Raw genomic sequence first — 14048 nt, 5'->3', positions numbered from 1 at the left:
AGCCACATGGACACAGGGCAAATTTCTTCCTGAGCCCGGAAGCATGATCAACCTATGCTGTGAAGCATGAAGACTGAAAGCCTGGAATTTCATCTCAGTGGATGTAATTGCAGATGCTGGTAGTTTCTAACTAATCTGTTTTAGCATCCTCACCACTGGATTAGTGGAATACAAAAGTGCAGGACTTTGGCTCCTACCCAATGCAGACAGTCCCACCCTGGAGAGGGAGTTACCCTGTCAGATAACACTGATCCTTTCTGCCTGTCTCCGGCAGAAGTTAAAGATCCCAGACACACTTTTACAAAATAAAAGGATGGTTCCAGCGTTCAGTCCCAGAGGCCTGGCCAATATATTGATTCTCTCTCAAAGCCTCCTGTTTCCACAAACAGGTATTTGCCCACACAGTTACTGCACCACCAGTACGGGCTGTCTAATAGTTATGAAAGGCTGTCTAATAAAGCCAGCTTCTATTCTGTTCCTATAATGCTGCCACTTTAAGGTTCTGGGAGGGGAAGGACTTACAGGTTAAGTGATCACCATGTTCTAGTCACACTGTGGCTGCCTTCCTCAACTCCCTGCATCAGGTTGAGGGAAGAGGAAAAAGAAAACGTGCAGCAGTTTTTGAAGCTATAAAGTCTTTTGTCTGACTGCTGCCCACGCGAAAAGAGGCTTTTTCAAGCAGAGCATCCGAGAAAAAGCAGCAGCAGAGATTTCCCCAGAAAGGAGTCCAGAGCAGGGGCGGTTACATGACCAGCCTCAGAGAACACTGCATAATCTTGCAGTAGGTCAGCCACACTTCTGATGCGATACTGCACGTGTGCTTTGATAAAACACGACTCTGATCCTGTCTTCCCTCTCCTCCCACCTTCCCAGAATCAGCTGTGTGTTTCCACAGCTCTTCTGTCAGATTCTGCTGGATCACAATTTCTAGATTCCCATTTAACTCTCTCTGAATCAGCCGGCCCCTCGGACAAGATTTTCAAAATGGATTAGTGATTTCGGTGCCTGAAATTTAAAGTCCCAGCTGAGACACTGTAAGGTGGGCTGATTTTCAGACATTACTGAACACCCACTCTTGAAAATCAGGCACCTTTATGGAGTTTCAAGTTGGCGACCCAAAAACTGAAGCGCCTCAAATCACTAGTCACTTTTGAAAACCTTGGCCCTAGTCTCTAGCATGGCATCAGACAGTGCTACCTCTGGTCAGCAAGCCAACTGGATATTAATCATTTGCTATAATCATCCTACTACAGTCACGTAAAGCAGCAATCCTGCATGGATGGATGATGGCATAAGACTGTCCATCTCTAACGTCCGATTCTGTGATTACATGATGACAACTGACGTCAGAGGACTGTTCACAAGACAAAAATGGGTGCTGATGGAGAGCTCTTTGGTTTGGAACACATTTGTCTTCATTAATGAGCATTTATGGAGAATACACACACGAGACAGGTAAACTGACTTACCGAAACTTTACAAACACATTCAGAATCCAAGCGCTCATTTTTAAAGGCTCTAACTTTATTTTAAACATCAAACTGGCAATCAATTCTTCAACCTTTGGTGCTGACCGTGCGAGACCTCTCGTCTGGAAGGGATGGTGGTACGGGATGGAGAGAAGAGAATGACTCACTCACAGTATAAGCAACCGCAAAGACGCTCAACTCTACAATTGCTATTCTCTGACAGCATGTAAGAGGTTCCTTGAAAAAGAACGAGGCATTTCCTATTCAGCGGAAGGGATCTGGATCCACGCTGAACTCCCCTCTGAGACGAGCCAACACGGTTCTACAATGGGAAGGATGGAAGGGTTTGGCTTCTGAAAACAGGACTTCAAAGTGAGCTGAGTGGCTCAGAAAGCAGCCTCCATGCTTGGTGAAAAAAGCTTTCCTTTGTGTGCTTTCTAGCAGTGCTAAGCAATCCCCTCCCCGTTACAGAACAGGGAAGAAACCATTCAATGAAGTCACTTGACAAGCAGTAAGTCTCTCTAATTGGTTTCTTGCTGCTTGCTTGGACTGAAAGAGCATTGGTCCTTATAATTCAGGCTGCAATTCATCATGCACAACCTGGAGTAAGACCCTTCTATTAGTCAGCTCAGACATCCTTGTCATTTATAAACCTGGTGTCAGAATGGATGAAGCGGCTCTGGCACTGCAGCTACACCGTTCTACCCCAGTACCCATCTTCTGAAATACAGCCACCTACAGCAGTTAAGCAGGTCAGAGGACTGATGGAGTTAGAGTGGGGAATACGCCGTCCCCTGGCTTCACCAGAAGTTAATTGCTTGACGTCTCAGTTGTGTCAGTGCCACTTACCCCAAGGACAAATCAGAGACAGAGAAAACTAGGACAGTGACGCTTTTTAAGTCAGAAGAAAGTGACATTAACCATTTTGGATCTCCCTCTCCTCCCCTTTAAGACTCCAGGTTCAACGCATGCCTATTTCCCCTAGCTGCTAGCATACGGGGTTCACTGCTCTGCCCCTTCTCCCCCTGAGCAGAAAGGGGCTTGAGAACACTGCATTTTCAAACAGCGGGACTCCCCCGAATGCCGATGCATTTCTATTGCTCACATCACTGTGGCATCTGCTGGATGCATCTTTCAGACTGGATAGCCCAGAACTTCTTAACAGTCACCTTTGTGCATATGTTTATTGCTCTCACAGCAGGCCACTAGTAACATAACCAAGGAACTCACTCAATCATTCAGGATTTCTCTGCTAAAAGACCAATTACAGGTTAACAAACAATGGTATCCTCTCAACAAAACAGCCAGCCAGAACTATCTTTGCTATCGGTCACTTCACAGAGACAGTTTGGGCTCACTGCACAGCCCTAGCAGAGTGCTGCTTCATGCCTCACCTGAGAAAATATTACCTCTGAAATTAAGTCTCTGCCACCACCAATTCCCTTACTGTTTTCAACTGTTAACGCCACACTGGACTGCAACATCTACTCAAGTACTGGAGGTCACAGTCTGGGCGCTTCGTACGTTTAGATATAAAATGCCCAGAAAGATTTGCAAGTTAGCAAAAAAACCCCAAAACCCACAAACAAAACCCTCAAAACAATATGCGGTGTTCTGTCCCCTACAAACAATCCAACACAAACTGCTAAATTCTAGAGAAACCCAGACCAACCAGCGCTTTAGAACTAGGGACAATTTCACGCTTGCTGAAGCATGGTTATTTCATGAAAAGAAAAAGGAAACAGATTACACACTGATGAGCGAGGCACGGCAGGGAAAGACCCAGATTCACCTAAGGAATCCGTGACAGACAACACACAACGGCAGACCCGCACCGAGACCAGGGTTTGCAACTGAAAAGGAAAAAAAAAAAAAGTTTCTACACCTTGGAAATAAATGGACAGTCTGTGACTCAGAGAAGTATTAAACCAGAGGATACCTCTCCATGCGACTCCAGAAGAGCAGGATTGCTGGCATGTCAGCCGGACGGCGTCGCCACCAGCAGCCAAGCCCAAGTTTGGTAAGGCTGAGAAGCCAGCCCCAGTGAGCGAGGCTTTACCAAGGGCAGGGAGAGCCACCAGTGGCCAGGCTGGCTGCCAGCCTGAGTAACCACCAGAAATGTCATGACTACACCAAGCGAATCATCGCCAGTGCCCACACAGCGCGGCCCCCAGAGCCCCCCCCGCCGCCTCCCCCGCCTGCACCCGCTGCTGCTGCCACACAGGGTCCAGGGCTGGCAGAGCGGTGACGCGCGGCCCCGTCCCCTGCCAGAGCCGCCCACGCCAGGGGCAGCATGTCACGAGCGGCCACCTCCTGCCCCCCAGAGAGAGCAGCTCACCCGCAGCCGGGGGGGGGGGGGGACTGGACGGGGGGGGCCACGCTCTGCCCCATTGCAACGGATGTGGGGGAGGAACAGCCAGGCTGTCCCACCAAGGGGGCCCTGACCCTGAACCCCAGGCCGCACCCTCCCCGCATGTGTGCGGGGGGGGGGGGGGGGGACCTGACACCCTGCCATGGGCTGTGTGTGTGTGTGTGTGCGCGGGAGGCCTGACACTGAACCCCGGGCCGCACCCTCCCCGCATGTGTGCGGGGGGGGGGGGGGGACCTGACACCCTGCCATGGGCTGTGTGTGTGTGTGTGTGCGCGGGAGGCCTGACACTGAACCCCGGGCCGCACCCTCCCCGCATGTGTGCGGGGGGGGGGGGGGACCTGACACCCTGCCATGGGCTTGGGGGGGGCTGACACTGAACCCTGGGCCGCCCCCTCCCCCGCTGTGTGTGGGGGGAAGGGGCCCTGACACCCTGCCCTGGGCTGTGGGGGGGGGGGGGGCCTGACACTGAACCCTGGGCCGCCCCCTCCCCGGTTGTGTGCGTGTGGGAGGGGCGGGGGGGCCTGACATCAGGCCATGGGCTCTGTGTGTGTGTGTGTGTGGAGGGGGGGGGGGGGGCCCTGTCCTGACACCCTGCCCCGGGCCGCCCCCTCCCCGGCTGTGGGGGGGCGGGGCCCTGAGACCCGGCCCCGGGTGCGCGCGTGGGGGGCACTGCCCTGAGATCCGGCCCCCCCCTCCCCGGCTGTTTGTGGGGGGGGTCCCTGACACTGAACCCCGGGCCGCCCCCTCCCCGGCTGGGCGCGCGTGGGGGGGGGGGGCGGGGTAGCGCGCTCCGCGGGGGGCTCAGGGGCAGCCCCCCCGCACTCACCGCTCTCGCTGTCCCGGGGCGCCGCGCACTCACTGAGGCTCCACCGCAGGGCGCCGCCCCGCCCCGCCAGCCGGCCCGTCACTGACGTGGTGGGGGGAACCCGCCCCCGCATAGCAACTCGCCTGCCCGCCCACCAGCCCGCGGGCCGGCCCTCGACACGCCATTGGCGGCTGGGGCTGCCAATCCTGACACCCTGCACTCTCATTGGCCTGGACAGCAGGGGCGGTGTCTCTCCGATGTGCCGCCCCGGGAAACCGCTAGGAGCGCCTGCCACTTTCCAGGTGCGATTGGTCTATTTCCATATCGATCACACGCTAGTGCCCGCCTCCTCTCCTCTCTGATTGGTCGGAGAAACCGAGTGCCGCCCATAGCGGCTTCTCATTGGTCAATCGGACACCTTCGCAACCCGCCCTTCGCTTTCTCATTGGTTCCTGCGACATGCATCCAAGTGGAATCCCTGGGGAATCTTCTGGAAGCCCTGTGGCGTCACTAGAGAGGGACCCTGTGACATCACTAGAGAGAGGAGGAGGGGGGCCGTGACATCACAAGAAAGGGGGGGAGTGCTCTGGGGGGGGTCCTCATGGGCGGTGCCTGGGTGACGTCAGTGGGGGCTGTAGCCATGGGGGGGAGGAAGGGGGGGAGGAGGTGGGAGCTGCAGCCGGGCAGCACCTGCTTGGGGGGGTCCCGGGGGTGGGGGGTCTCCTGCAGAGTGTCCCCTGAACGCTCCCTGGGTGGGCCAGCCGGGCTGGGCCGAGTCCGGAGGCTGTAAAAGGATGAGCTGTGTCCTTGGTTTGCTCCGGCTTCGAGCCCGTGTCACGGTGTCTGCACCAGGCCGGGCCGGGCCGGGCGGACTAGGGTGTGAGCCGGTTCACGAGCCCGGCTGGGATTTCCCACGGTACCAGGAGGCCCGAAGCAGGGGCTGTAAAGGGAACATCAGCTCTGGTGCGACTGACGCCGCTGCCCATGGCCCCGTTCGGGGTTGAGCTGCGGAGATCCACTGCTGTCCTAGTCGCCCTCTTCCTCGCTGCTTCCAGTCCTTTAACCTCGCCGCCCGCCCCTGTGTACCCACCCTCCTTCTTCACTGCTTCGCCGCCTCCCTTCTGTCTCCCCCACAGCTGGACCCGGCACTGGCACTCTGGAGGTTGCCAGTCCTCACGGTTTTATTTGCGTCAGAGAATCATTTCATCGTGCGTCTACCAAGACTGGGTATTTTACAGGAAACTCTGGCTCCTGGAGATGTGGTTACATGAGAATCTCAGCGACTATCTAAAACAAAAGCAAGTTTCTAGCCCTCCGGGTTGTTGGGTAAAGCGTAGCAATGTGACCCAAGCAAACTAATGTTTTGGGTTGGCGTTGCTGCTCTCACAGATCATGACCATCTTACAAAGACAGCAGCTAAGGTCAAAATGCGCAACAACCTGCTCGGAAAACTGGCCAGAACAACTGCCCAATCGTCACACACTTCAGCTTTGGCACGGTGTTATTCAGCGGCAGAGTACTGTCTCATCCAAAGATGGTCATCGTACAACTAAATTCCACCAGGTGTATTATTTCAGGCACACTTAAATCTACACCTTTACCATGGTTACTGGTTCTCTGCAAGATTGCTCCGCCCAGTGCTCACAGAGAGGAACGTGTAGCAAAGATAGTGACGAAACCGCCTGATATGCCACCCAAAATCAGAGGGCACCATTAATTAAAGACTTGTTTAATCCACCACATAGTTGTCTGCCCTCATGGTGCCCATGGTGGAAAAGTTGACTGGGTGAGGGATTTATGGTAGAGGATGCGTGGTGAGCTTCATGGTCAGCAGAGAAAGTGACAAATAATTGTCTTGTCTCAGACCCCACTCAGCGTCAACCTGGGTTTGATTAATCGCGAAGGCACCAGAGCCTTCTGTACCAGTTTCATACCGGACGTGGAATTTGTGCTGCAGTGGAATTTTGGTGGCGTTTTAGAGACATCCTCTATGTCGATGTGGACAGCCACAAATCATGACACACATTGCTGAGGGTTTCAAAATGACCCAACTTCCTGGAGGTCTTCATTCCTTGAACATTGTTGATAAGGACACTGTGGCTTGGCTTGGCCAGATTGCATACGCCAAATAAATAAATTGCTGCCCTTGGCCCAGGACAAATTTCACCTATATGGGCTGACTGCATGATGAGCTTTTAAAAAATAGCAAATTCTTAGCTTTTTTGGGGGGGCGGGCTGAAGAAACACAAAGCATTCTGGGGCATGGGATCACTGCAGGTAAAAGTCAGTAGTTCTGGAGTTGCAGGTGAAACAAGATTGAGGAAGATCACCTGAAGCTCTGGGATGAGGACCACGGTCGACAACTTTGCTTCTCAGGAACAATGGAATTTTCTACCACAAGGATAAGACCTGTGTGTGCAGGAAACAGAGCCTTCTTGGGGGCTGGTCTAAGACTGGAACAAATGCCCACAGGAACTAAGGACGGTCACAAACCTTCTTCTGCTCCAAGTGCAAGGTGCACTTCTTCATCGTGCCTTTACTAGCTTAACTGCAGAACCGCGGGTACGTATTAAAAACCCAGCCTACCCAACCAGCTCACTCACTACACTCACAATCTACCCCCGGCGAGACAATGAGAGAAAGGCAACCACATGTTAGTAAGTCACCTTGCTTCATAAGCTCCTGGCAGGCACTCAAATACTATGGTACTGAAGGCGAGAGAAGAACCTGTAGAGAACAGAACCTCTGCTTCATGAGAGTAACATCAGATCTCGGGACATTGTTGTAACCCATAGTAAACTCTCTGAGTCCCCGTAGCTTCCATTGACCTCAGGTGCAGTGATGTGCTCAGCACCTCTGAAATGCAACTCCGAAGGTGTCTTGAGTTGGACACCCAAAATCAGAGGGCGCATTTGAAAATATTGGCCTCTGTGAACCTTGGTGAACCTAGCTGTAAAATAGAGGAATACTGGAGCTCTGGTGAACTACACACACAGCATTGTAGCTAAGCTAAATAAACTGCTTGAGTTATCGGCATAACTTTGTAATCATTTTATGCAAGCAAAGATAATCTGTGGATTCCTGGTATGATTCCATCTACCTGGTTTCTGCATTATGGTAGCACCTAGAGTTCTCATCCTGTTTGGCGCCTCACTGTGTTAAGTGTTGTACAGACCGATAGTGAAAGAAAGTGTCTAACTGCATGTGCACAGACAGACCCCCACAGCTTCATGGAGCCTGGGACGGAGTCCCGTAGGAACCTTGTTCTGGGACCACTCGGGACGCAGCCACTCAGAACTCCAGTGCTTTGGGGTCTGCCTTCAGGTCTCCACACACCAGTGCAGCCTCACAGCATTCAGCCCCCCTGCACAGCCTGAGTTACCCCTCTGAGCCCCCTTTCTGGGACTCTGGGGAGCCCTACACACCCGCCTTGCAGTCTGAAATGATTCCCAGCCAGCGCGGGAGTCAGAGGGTTTATTAGTTCTCAGGATCACAGTGTAGACAGATTTTGTTAGCAGCTTAATTAGGAGTTACAGCAGTGATCACCCGAGGAGCCCCAGAGCCCCCAGCCTTTGGCTCTGCTCCCAGCAAACCCCCCACAGGGCACTGGCTCTTCCTTCCAGGCAGCCCATCACTCCCGCCCGAGCTGTCCCCTTGCCTCTCCCCAGTCCTTTGTCTCCTTCCCGGGCAAGGTGGCCACCCCTCCTGTTGCAACTGGTGGAGGAAGGGCAGGAGTCCTGGCCAGGTCTGCGTACCTGTGGCTGGGGAAGGTCCATCCGCCCTCTCGTTGTCTCTGAAATCATCACACATCCGGGTTGCATCACCGAAATACATGAATAACATATGGGGAAACTGAGGCACACACCTAGCACTCAGAGAAAACCCAAGAATGTCTCCACTTCATCACAGAGCCCCACTAACCTCCGTCCGTAGTCTGCCCATATCGAGCTCATTGCTGGACTGGGGCCTTAGTTGAAGACAAGACACAACAGATGGGAGAATCATAGAATCATAGGGTTAGAAAGGACTGCGAGGGTCATCTAGTCTAACCCCCTGTCAAGATCAGGATTTGTTGAGCCTCAACCATCCAAGACATGTGGCTACCCGGCCTTTCTTTGAAAGCCTCCAGTGAAAGAGATTCCATGACTTCCCAAGGCCGTCTGTGCCATTGTCCTGCTGTTCTTACAGTTAGAAAGCTTTTCCTGAGATTTAATCTCAATCTGCTATGCTGTCGTGTGAACCCAGGGCCTCTTGTCCTGCCCTCTGTGGCAAGAGAGAAAGCTTTTCTCCATCTTTTTTATGGCAGCCTTTCCAGTATTTGAAGACCGCTATGATGTCCTCCCGTAATCTCCTCTTTACCAAAGTAAACATACCCAGTTCCTTCAACTTTTGCTTCCAGGGCTTGCATTCCATCCCTTTGATCATCTTTGTTGCTTGCCTCTGGATCTTTTCCAGTTTCTCTCCATCCGTTCTATACCACGGTGACCAAAATTGGACACAGTTCTCCAGCTGAGGCCTAACAAGTGCCGAATAGAGCGGTGCTATCACCTGCCATGCCTCTGGTAATGCAACCCAAAATCGCATTTCCTTTTTTTGCAACAGCATCGCATCTTCCCTACGTGCAGCACTTTACATTTGCCTTGGTTGAATTTCATTTTGTCGTCTATCCCCCAGTTCTCCCTTTTATGAAGATCCCTTTGTATTTTAGCTGTAGCCTCCCAAGCGTTGGCACCAACCCCCCAGTTTTGTGTCATCTGCCAATTTGTTCAGTATGTTCTGTCTTCCTACATCCGGGTCATTCATACAAATGTGAAATAACGCTGAACTCAGAACAGATCCTTGTGGAACCCCACCTGAGACCTGCCTCCAATCTGACATCATTCCATTCATAGTTACTTTTTGTTTGCAGTTGCTTAACCAATTATGTATCCACTTTAATGGTAGCTCTGCTGAGCCCACTTTTTTTCCAGAAACAAACAAATGGGAGTGGCAGGAATCCAGGCTGCAGGACGAGGTAACAGCAAAACAAATGTGTTTTTCATGGATCGCTGTGTGCACAGATTCGTAGGTGTAATAAGTAGTTCAGTTCCAGTAATCACTGTTTGCCACCCTGCTTGCTCATTCATTCCCCGTCCCAGCCATCCAAGACATTTACATTCTTTCACGGAGGAGATGGCGAGGGCTCCTGGGGGCTTGTACAGTCCCATGGTTTTACCTCTGGATTCTGTAAAGCTGCATCATTAAAAAAGAACATTTCTAGGCGTCCGCCTTGCAAAGAGCTTTAGAAACATAAAATGCAAACGACTGGAGCTGGAAGTCAGGCTGGGAGGGTTGAGGGGGAGCTGTTGTTAGTATTATTTAATTCCGTTCCAGCAGTGCCTATAGAATCATAGAAGATTGGGTTGGAAGGGACCTCAGGAGGTCATCTAGTCCAACCCCCGCTCAAGGACCAACCCCAGCTAAATCGTCCCTGCCAGGGATTTGTCTCCCGCTGAGATCAGGGCCCCATGGGGCTAAGTGCTGTGCAAACATAGCGTGGGACAATCTCTGTCCTAGAAAATGTACATCTAAATAACCAAGGCCCAGCGGGATAGGGGAGGAAGTGTTTTGTCCAAGGTCACCCAGCAGGTCGAGGGTAGAGGGGGGAATAGAACCCAGGATTCTTGACTCCCAGCTCACTGCCCTAGACATAGGGCTCTCCCTCCCTCCCTTGTGTGTGTGTAATGAGTCACCTTGGCTTGTGGACATCCCAAAGCATCGTCTTGCTGCCTCTCCACAGGATGTTGTGCGGAGCAGGGGGGTCGTCATGGGCAGGTTGGTTGGACACCCTCCTCCAAATGCTGAGGTTGGCTCTGTGGGCAGGTCTACACTTAAAACACGGCAGCTGTGCCACTGCAGTGCTTCAGTGAAGATGCTCCTACGCTGATGGGAGAGCATCTCTCATCGGCGTAGTTCATCCACCGGTAGCTATGTCGACAGGAGAAGCCCCCTCGCTGACGTAACGCTGTCTCCGGGGGTGGGGGGTGGGGTTAGGTCTGTCTAACTGCGTCGCTCGGGTGGGTGTGTGTGTGTGTGTGGATTTCTCACCCCCCCGAGCGAGGTAGTTATACCGAAGCACGTTTCCAGTGCAGAGCTGGCCTGTGTGTTAAACTCTTCATCCTCTTGTAAAGCTGCAGCAAGGGAAACTCCCTCCCTGAGCTGCCCAGCAGACTTCTCGGTGCACTGCCTAGTTCCTGCAGCCCTCCCTGCCTGCCTGTCTGGAATTGCAAGGGGAGAGGAAACGGGCCCCGATGCTGCTGTGCTGCGTGGGAGTCCTCTAGTCAGGGCAGCTGTCTCGTCCTGCAGGTGCCTACCTTCCCACTCGGGAGTCTAGAGAGCTGGTGCGGGCAGGCAGCCTAGAGCCCCCTTCTCCCTGCACCAGAGGAGACGATCAGCATTCCTGGGAGACCTAGCCCTGCACCAGAGGGCATCTGCTTTCCATCTCCCAACCACCCCATATCCAGAGAGTGCTGTCGCTACTGGTTCTGTGAGGAACAGCTCCCAGGCAGGAGAGCTTCCTAGTGGACCCCGTGATACACTCAGGAGGGGAAGTGGAACATGCTTGTACAGTGTGTGTCATCTCTCCCTTGAGGGGGCTAATCTGTAGAGGACGACAGCCTACTGCTGCCGCTAGCTGACGGAGTTGCTCCCTCAGCTCAAGTGGTTGCGGTCTGGATTCTGGTCCTGAAGCTCCAGGATTCAATCCCTGCTGCAGTCCTGTTGTGGTGAACGGATCATACTTCTCAGTTGGCTCATGGGCATGGATGGACCGATGGATTTGGGAGCGGGACGTGATGGACGGTTTGGAGGAAAGGGAACATAACGTATGTCACTGAGCAAGATGGGCCGTTTCTGGGAAGACCCTTGTTAAAACCTTGGTAGCACCTCACTGCATGCCACAAATGGATCTAAGTCAGCTCTTTTTCCTGGCTACACTGGCTAGAGTGAGTATTACAGGGACGGATCCCAGGCAAGGAAACATTTCTTAATGCATTTGAGAAACGAGACAGACCTGCCGGTCTTGTTCTTCACTGGAGCTGCTCGACAAGGAGTCCTTCCTGGGCAGGTGGTGCCAGAGTTTGGGTTTGGCGAGATGCTGAAACAGATCAAAGATACGATTCTGCAGCAGCGTAAAGCACTGAGATCCTGGCGCAAACATGGTCAACTCCATCTTGCACGAATCAATGAGCCACTTTCCATTGACTTCAGCGGGGTTGGACCAGGCCCACAAATGGAGAACAAGGAGCACTGGGTATAGGAAACCCTGTGAGCGAATCCTTCCCTTTGTCAATCCCCAGGCACAAATCCCAGGCTGCTTCCAAGGAAGGGCATGCTCACTGGGGATGAAATTCAGCCCTGTGCAGAGGGTTAACACAAAGACTAGACACTATCGGCCTTGTGCTGGCCCTCTGCACTGGGATGAATTTCACGCATTAGTGAGCAGATCTGGGCCTGGGAGCTGCCCCAGAACACACTGGACACAGGGGTCTCTAATTTCGGATGTCATTTCTTGCTCTGTATGGCTTTCCCTTACTATCTGTAAGCACTGCCTTTTGGGGGAAGCGGGGGGGGGAGGGGGGGGGGGACGTTGCCAGTTTTCACAATTGTATTGTGAATCTTGTGATATTTAGTGTTTTTCTTCAACCTGAGTTTCCAAGGTCCAGTGGTACGGGGGAACTCAGCTTGCATTGAAAATAGCTATCCAGCCCTCACCACTGCAGAGAAACCCTTCAAAAATGGCCTGCGTGCAAGGCTCAAAAACCAGAAGACAAAAACAGCCCCGTATTTATTTAAAACACAACAAACCTCTCCTGGTTTTTAAGCCCATCGTATGATTTTTTGGGGCCTGACTCATTATCTTGGGGGCTGGGGGTTGACAATACCAAATGTACCCAGGTTAATACAGGGCGCTTTAGAGCAGCAGTGTCATAATTATAAACAGGGCCCTGGGTTTGTTTCTCCCCGTAGAATCAAGCTCATAGCAAAGAGGTTCACATTGGGCTGCTGTATTTAGCATGCCACTTCTTAGTTCATCGCTGGCTAGTTTTCCCCTGTGACAATCTCAAAGTGCTTTAAAAATGTTCTGCTAACAGTCTGCGAGGTGGGTATGATCCCCAGTTTATAGATGGGGAAACTAAGGCACTGACGTGATTTGCCTAACATCACACAAGGAGCCGATAGCGAAGTCAAGCATAAAACCCAAGTCCTGGCCCGGTATTCCTTTAGCCATAGTACCGTCCTCCCCCTGCTTTTCAGGAAGACGGGGGCAGGTGTGACAGAGCTGATGGTTTCCTCTGATAGCCCGGGCAAACCTTATTGAATTGAGTTCAATAGTTTTGGAATCCAGTGTATAAATATCCAGTGGGCTGTGTTATATTGGGGGCTGCATACATTGCCATGGGGAGGGCAGATAGGGGAGCAGAAGGCAGTGACCAGGCAAATTTACTCAGGTTATAGTGTCTCCAGACATCGTATATACCACTTCAGACTGGATTCTCCAGGGACCAACAGATCAAGAGAGGAGTTTTGGATAACTAGCCTGGGTTTAAGCTGGCTCAGATCCTCCTTTCTGATGAAGCAAACGGACAGGACTTCTGGTCCAAGACAGGTTCCAATTCTTAGGGGAGGGTTGGAAGGACTTTGGTTTACTGAGACCCCATAAGTCACAGTGCCTGTTCTGAGCTGCAGCTGTGGTGACGGTATGACCACAGGGGACACCCCCGGGTAGGGTTTGAAGAGCTAATCACCAACCACAGCCTTTGCTGAAGCGAGGGGGTGATCTCTGGCAAGCACATTAGCGTGTGTGTAGGTTCTTTTAGGGTTTTTAATAGGTTTTCTCCGTAATGCTTTCTGCCTTAAGAACAAATCTGATTGCTTAGGAACGGCTGTGTGGTAATTGTGGCCATCACACTGTGTACGGTCTCTGAGGAGAGAAGCGAAGCGGAACTGTTTAGACAGACTTTCTTCAGCCAGGGAAATCTCAGTACAGCCAGGGGACAGTGCAGCCTGGAAACGCCCCGGTCAGAAGGGAGAGAGAGGAGAGTCTCCACTCAAGAGAGGCGATGGCTGGGAAGCTGGCAGCAGGAGTGGCTGCCCTTGCTGAACCACTCAGGGGAAATCCAGGTGCAGCTGCCCTGTACTGTGATAGCCGGGCTACTCCGAACCTCTGATTTTCCACCTGCAGGATGTGAGGAACTTCCATAATTCCCTAATGCCCTTCTACTGTGCAATGTTTATGGAGCATCTCTCAGAGCCGGAAGAATCAATATTTTCTGTGTCTGATCTATCAGCACAGCTTCTGAGTCATCATGGTATGAAACCACCTCTTATTATTGTCAACTATCAGTCCGTCTATTTGTCTAGT

The 14048-nt window shown here is 52.4% G+C and overlaps 1 protein-coding gene across 3 annotated transcripts in view; it reads right to left on the bottom strand.

Annotated features, from left to right (window-relative positions):
* DNAJB5 (DnaJ heat shock protein family (Hsp40) member B5) overlaps positions 1 to 4789 on the bottom strand; it is a 28001-nt gene extending 23212 nt beyond the window's left edge. The window contains exon 1 of one of the 3 annotated variants that reach the window (XM_067543551.1): positions 4667 to 4789. Coding sequence is in view for 2 of the 3 variants with exons in the window: in XM_067543549.1 (XP_067399650.1) it covers positions 1470 to 1537 (68 nt within the window). In the remaining variant the exon portion in view is untranslated. Of the gene's footprint in view, positions 1 to 1469; positions 3386 to 3408; positions 3645 to 4666 lie in introns of those variants that run through there. The other 2 variants (XM_067543550.1, XM_067543549.1) reach the window with 2 other exon arrangements.
* Positions 4790 to 14048: the final 9259 nt, after the last annotated feature.

This window comes from Emydura macquarii, unplaced genomic scaffold, assembly GCF_026122565.2.
Source record: "Emydura macquarii macquarii isolate MOO-44397 ecotype Brisbane River unplaced genomic scaffold, CSIRO-AGI_Emac_v2 contig_915, whole genome shotgun sequence".
Lineage (NCBI taxonomy): Eukaryota > Metazoa > Chordata > Testudines > Chelidae > Emydura > Emydura macquarii.
This window is presented reverse-complemented; position numbering and strand designations above follow the sequence as displayed.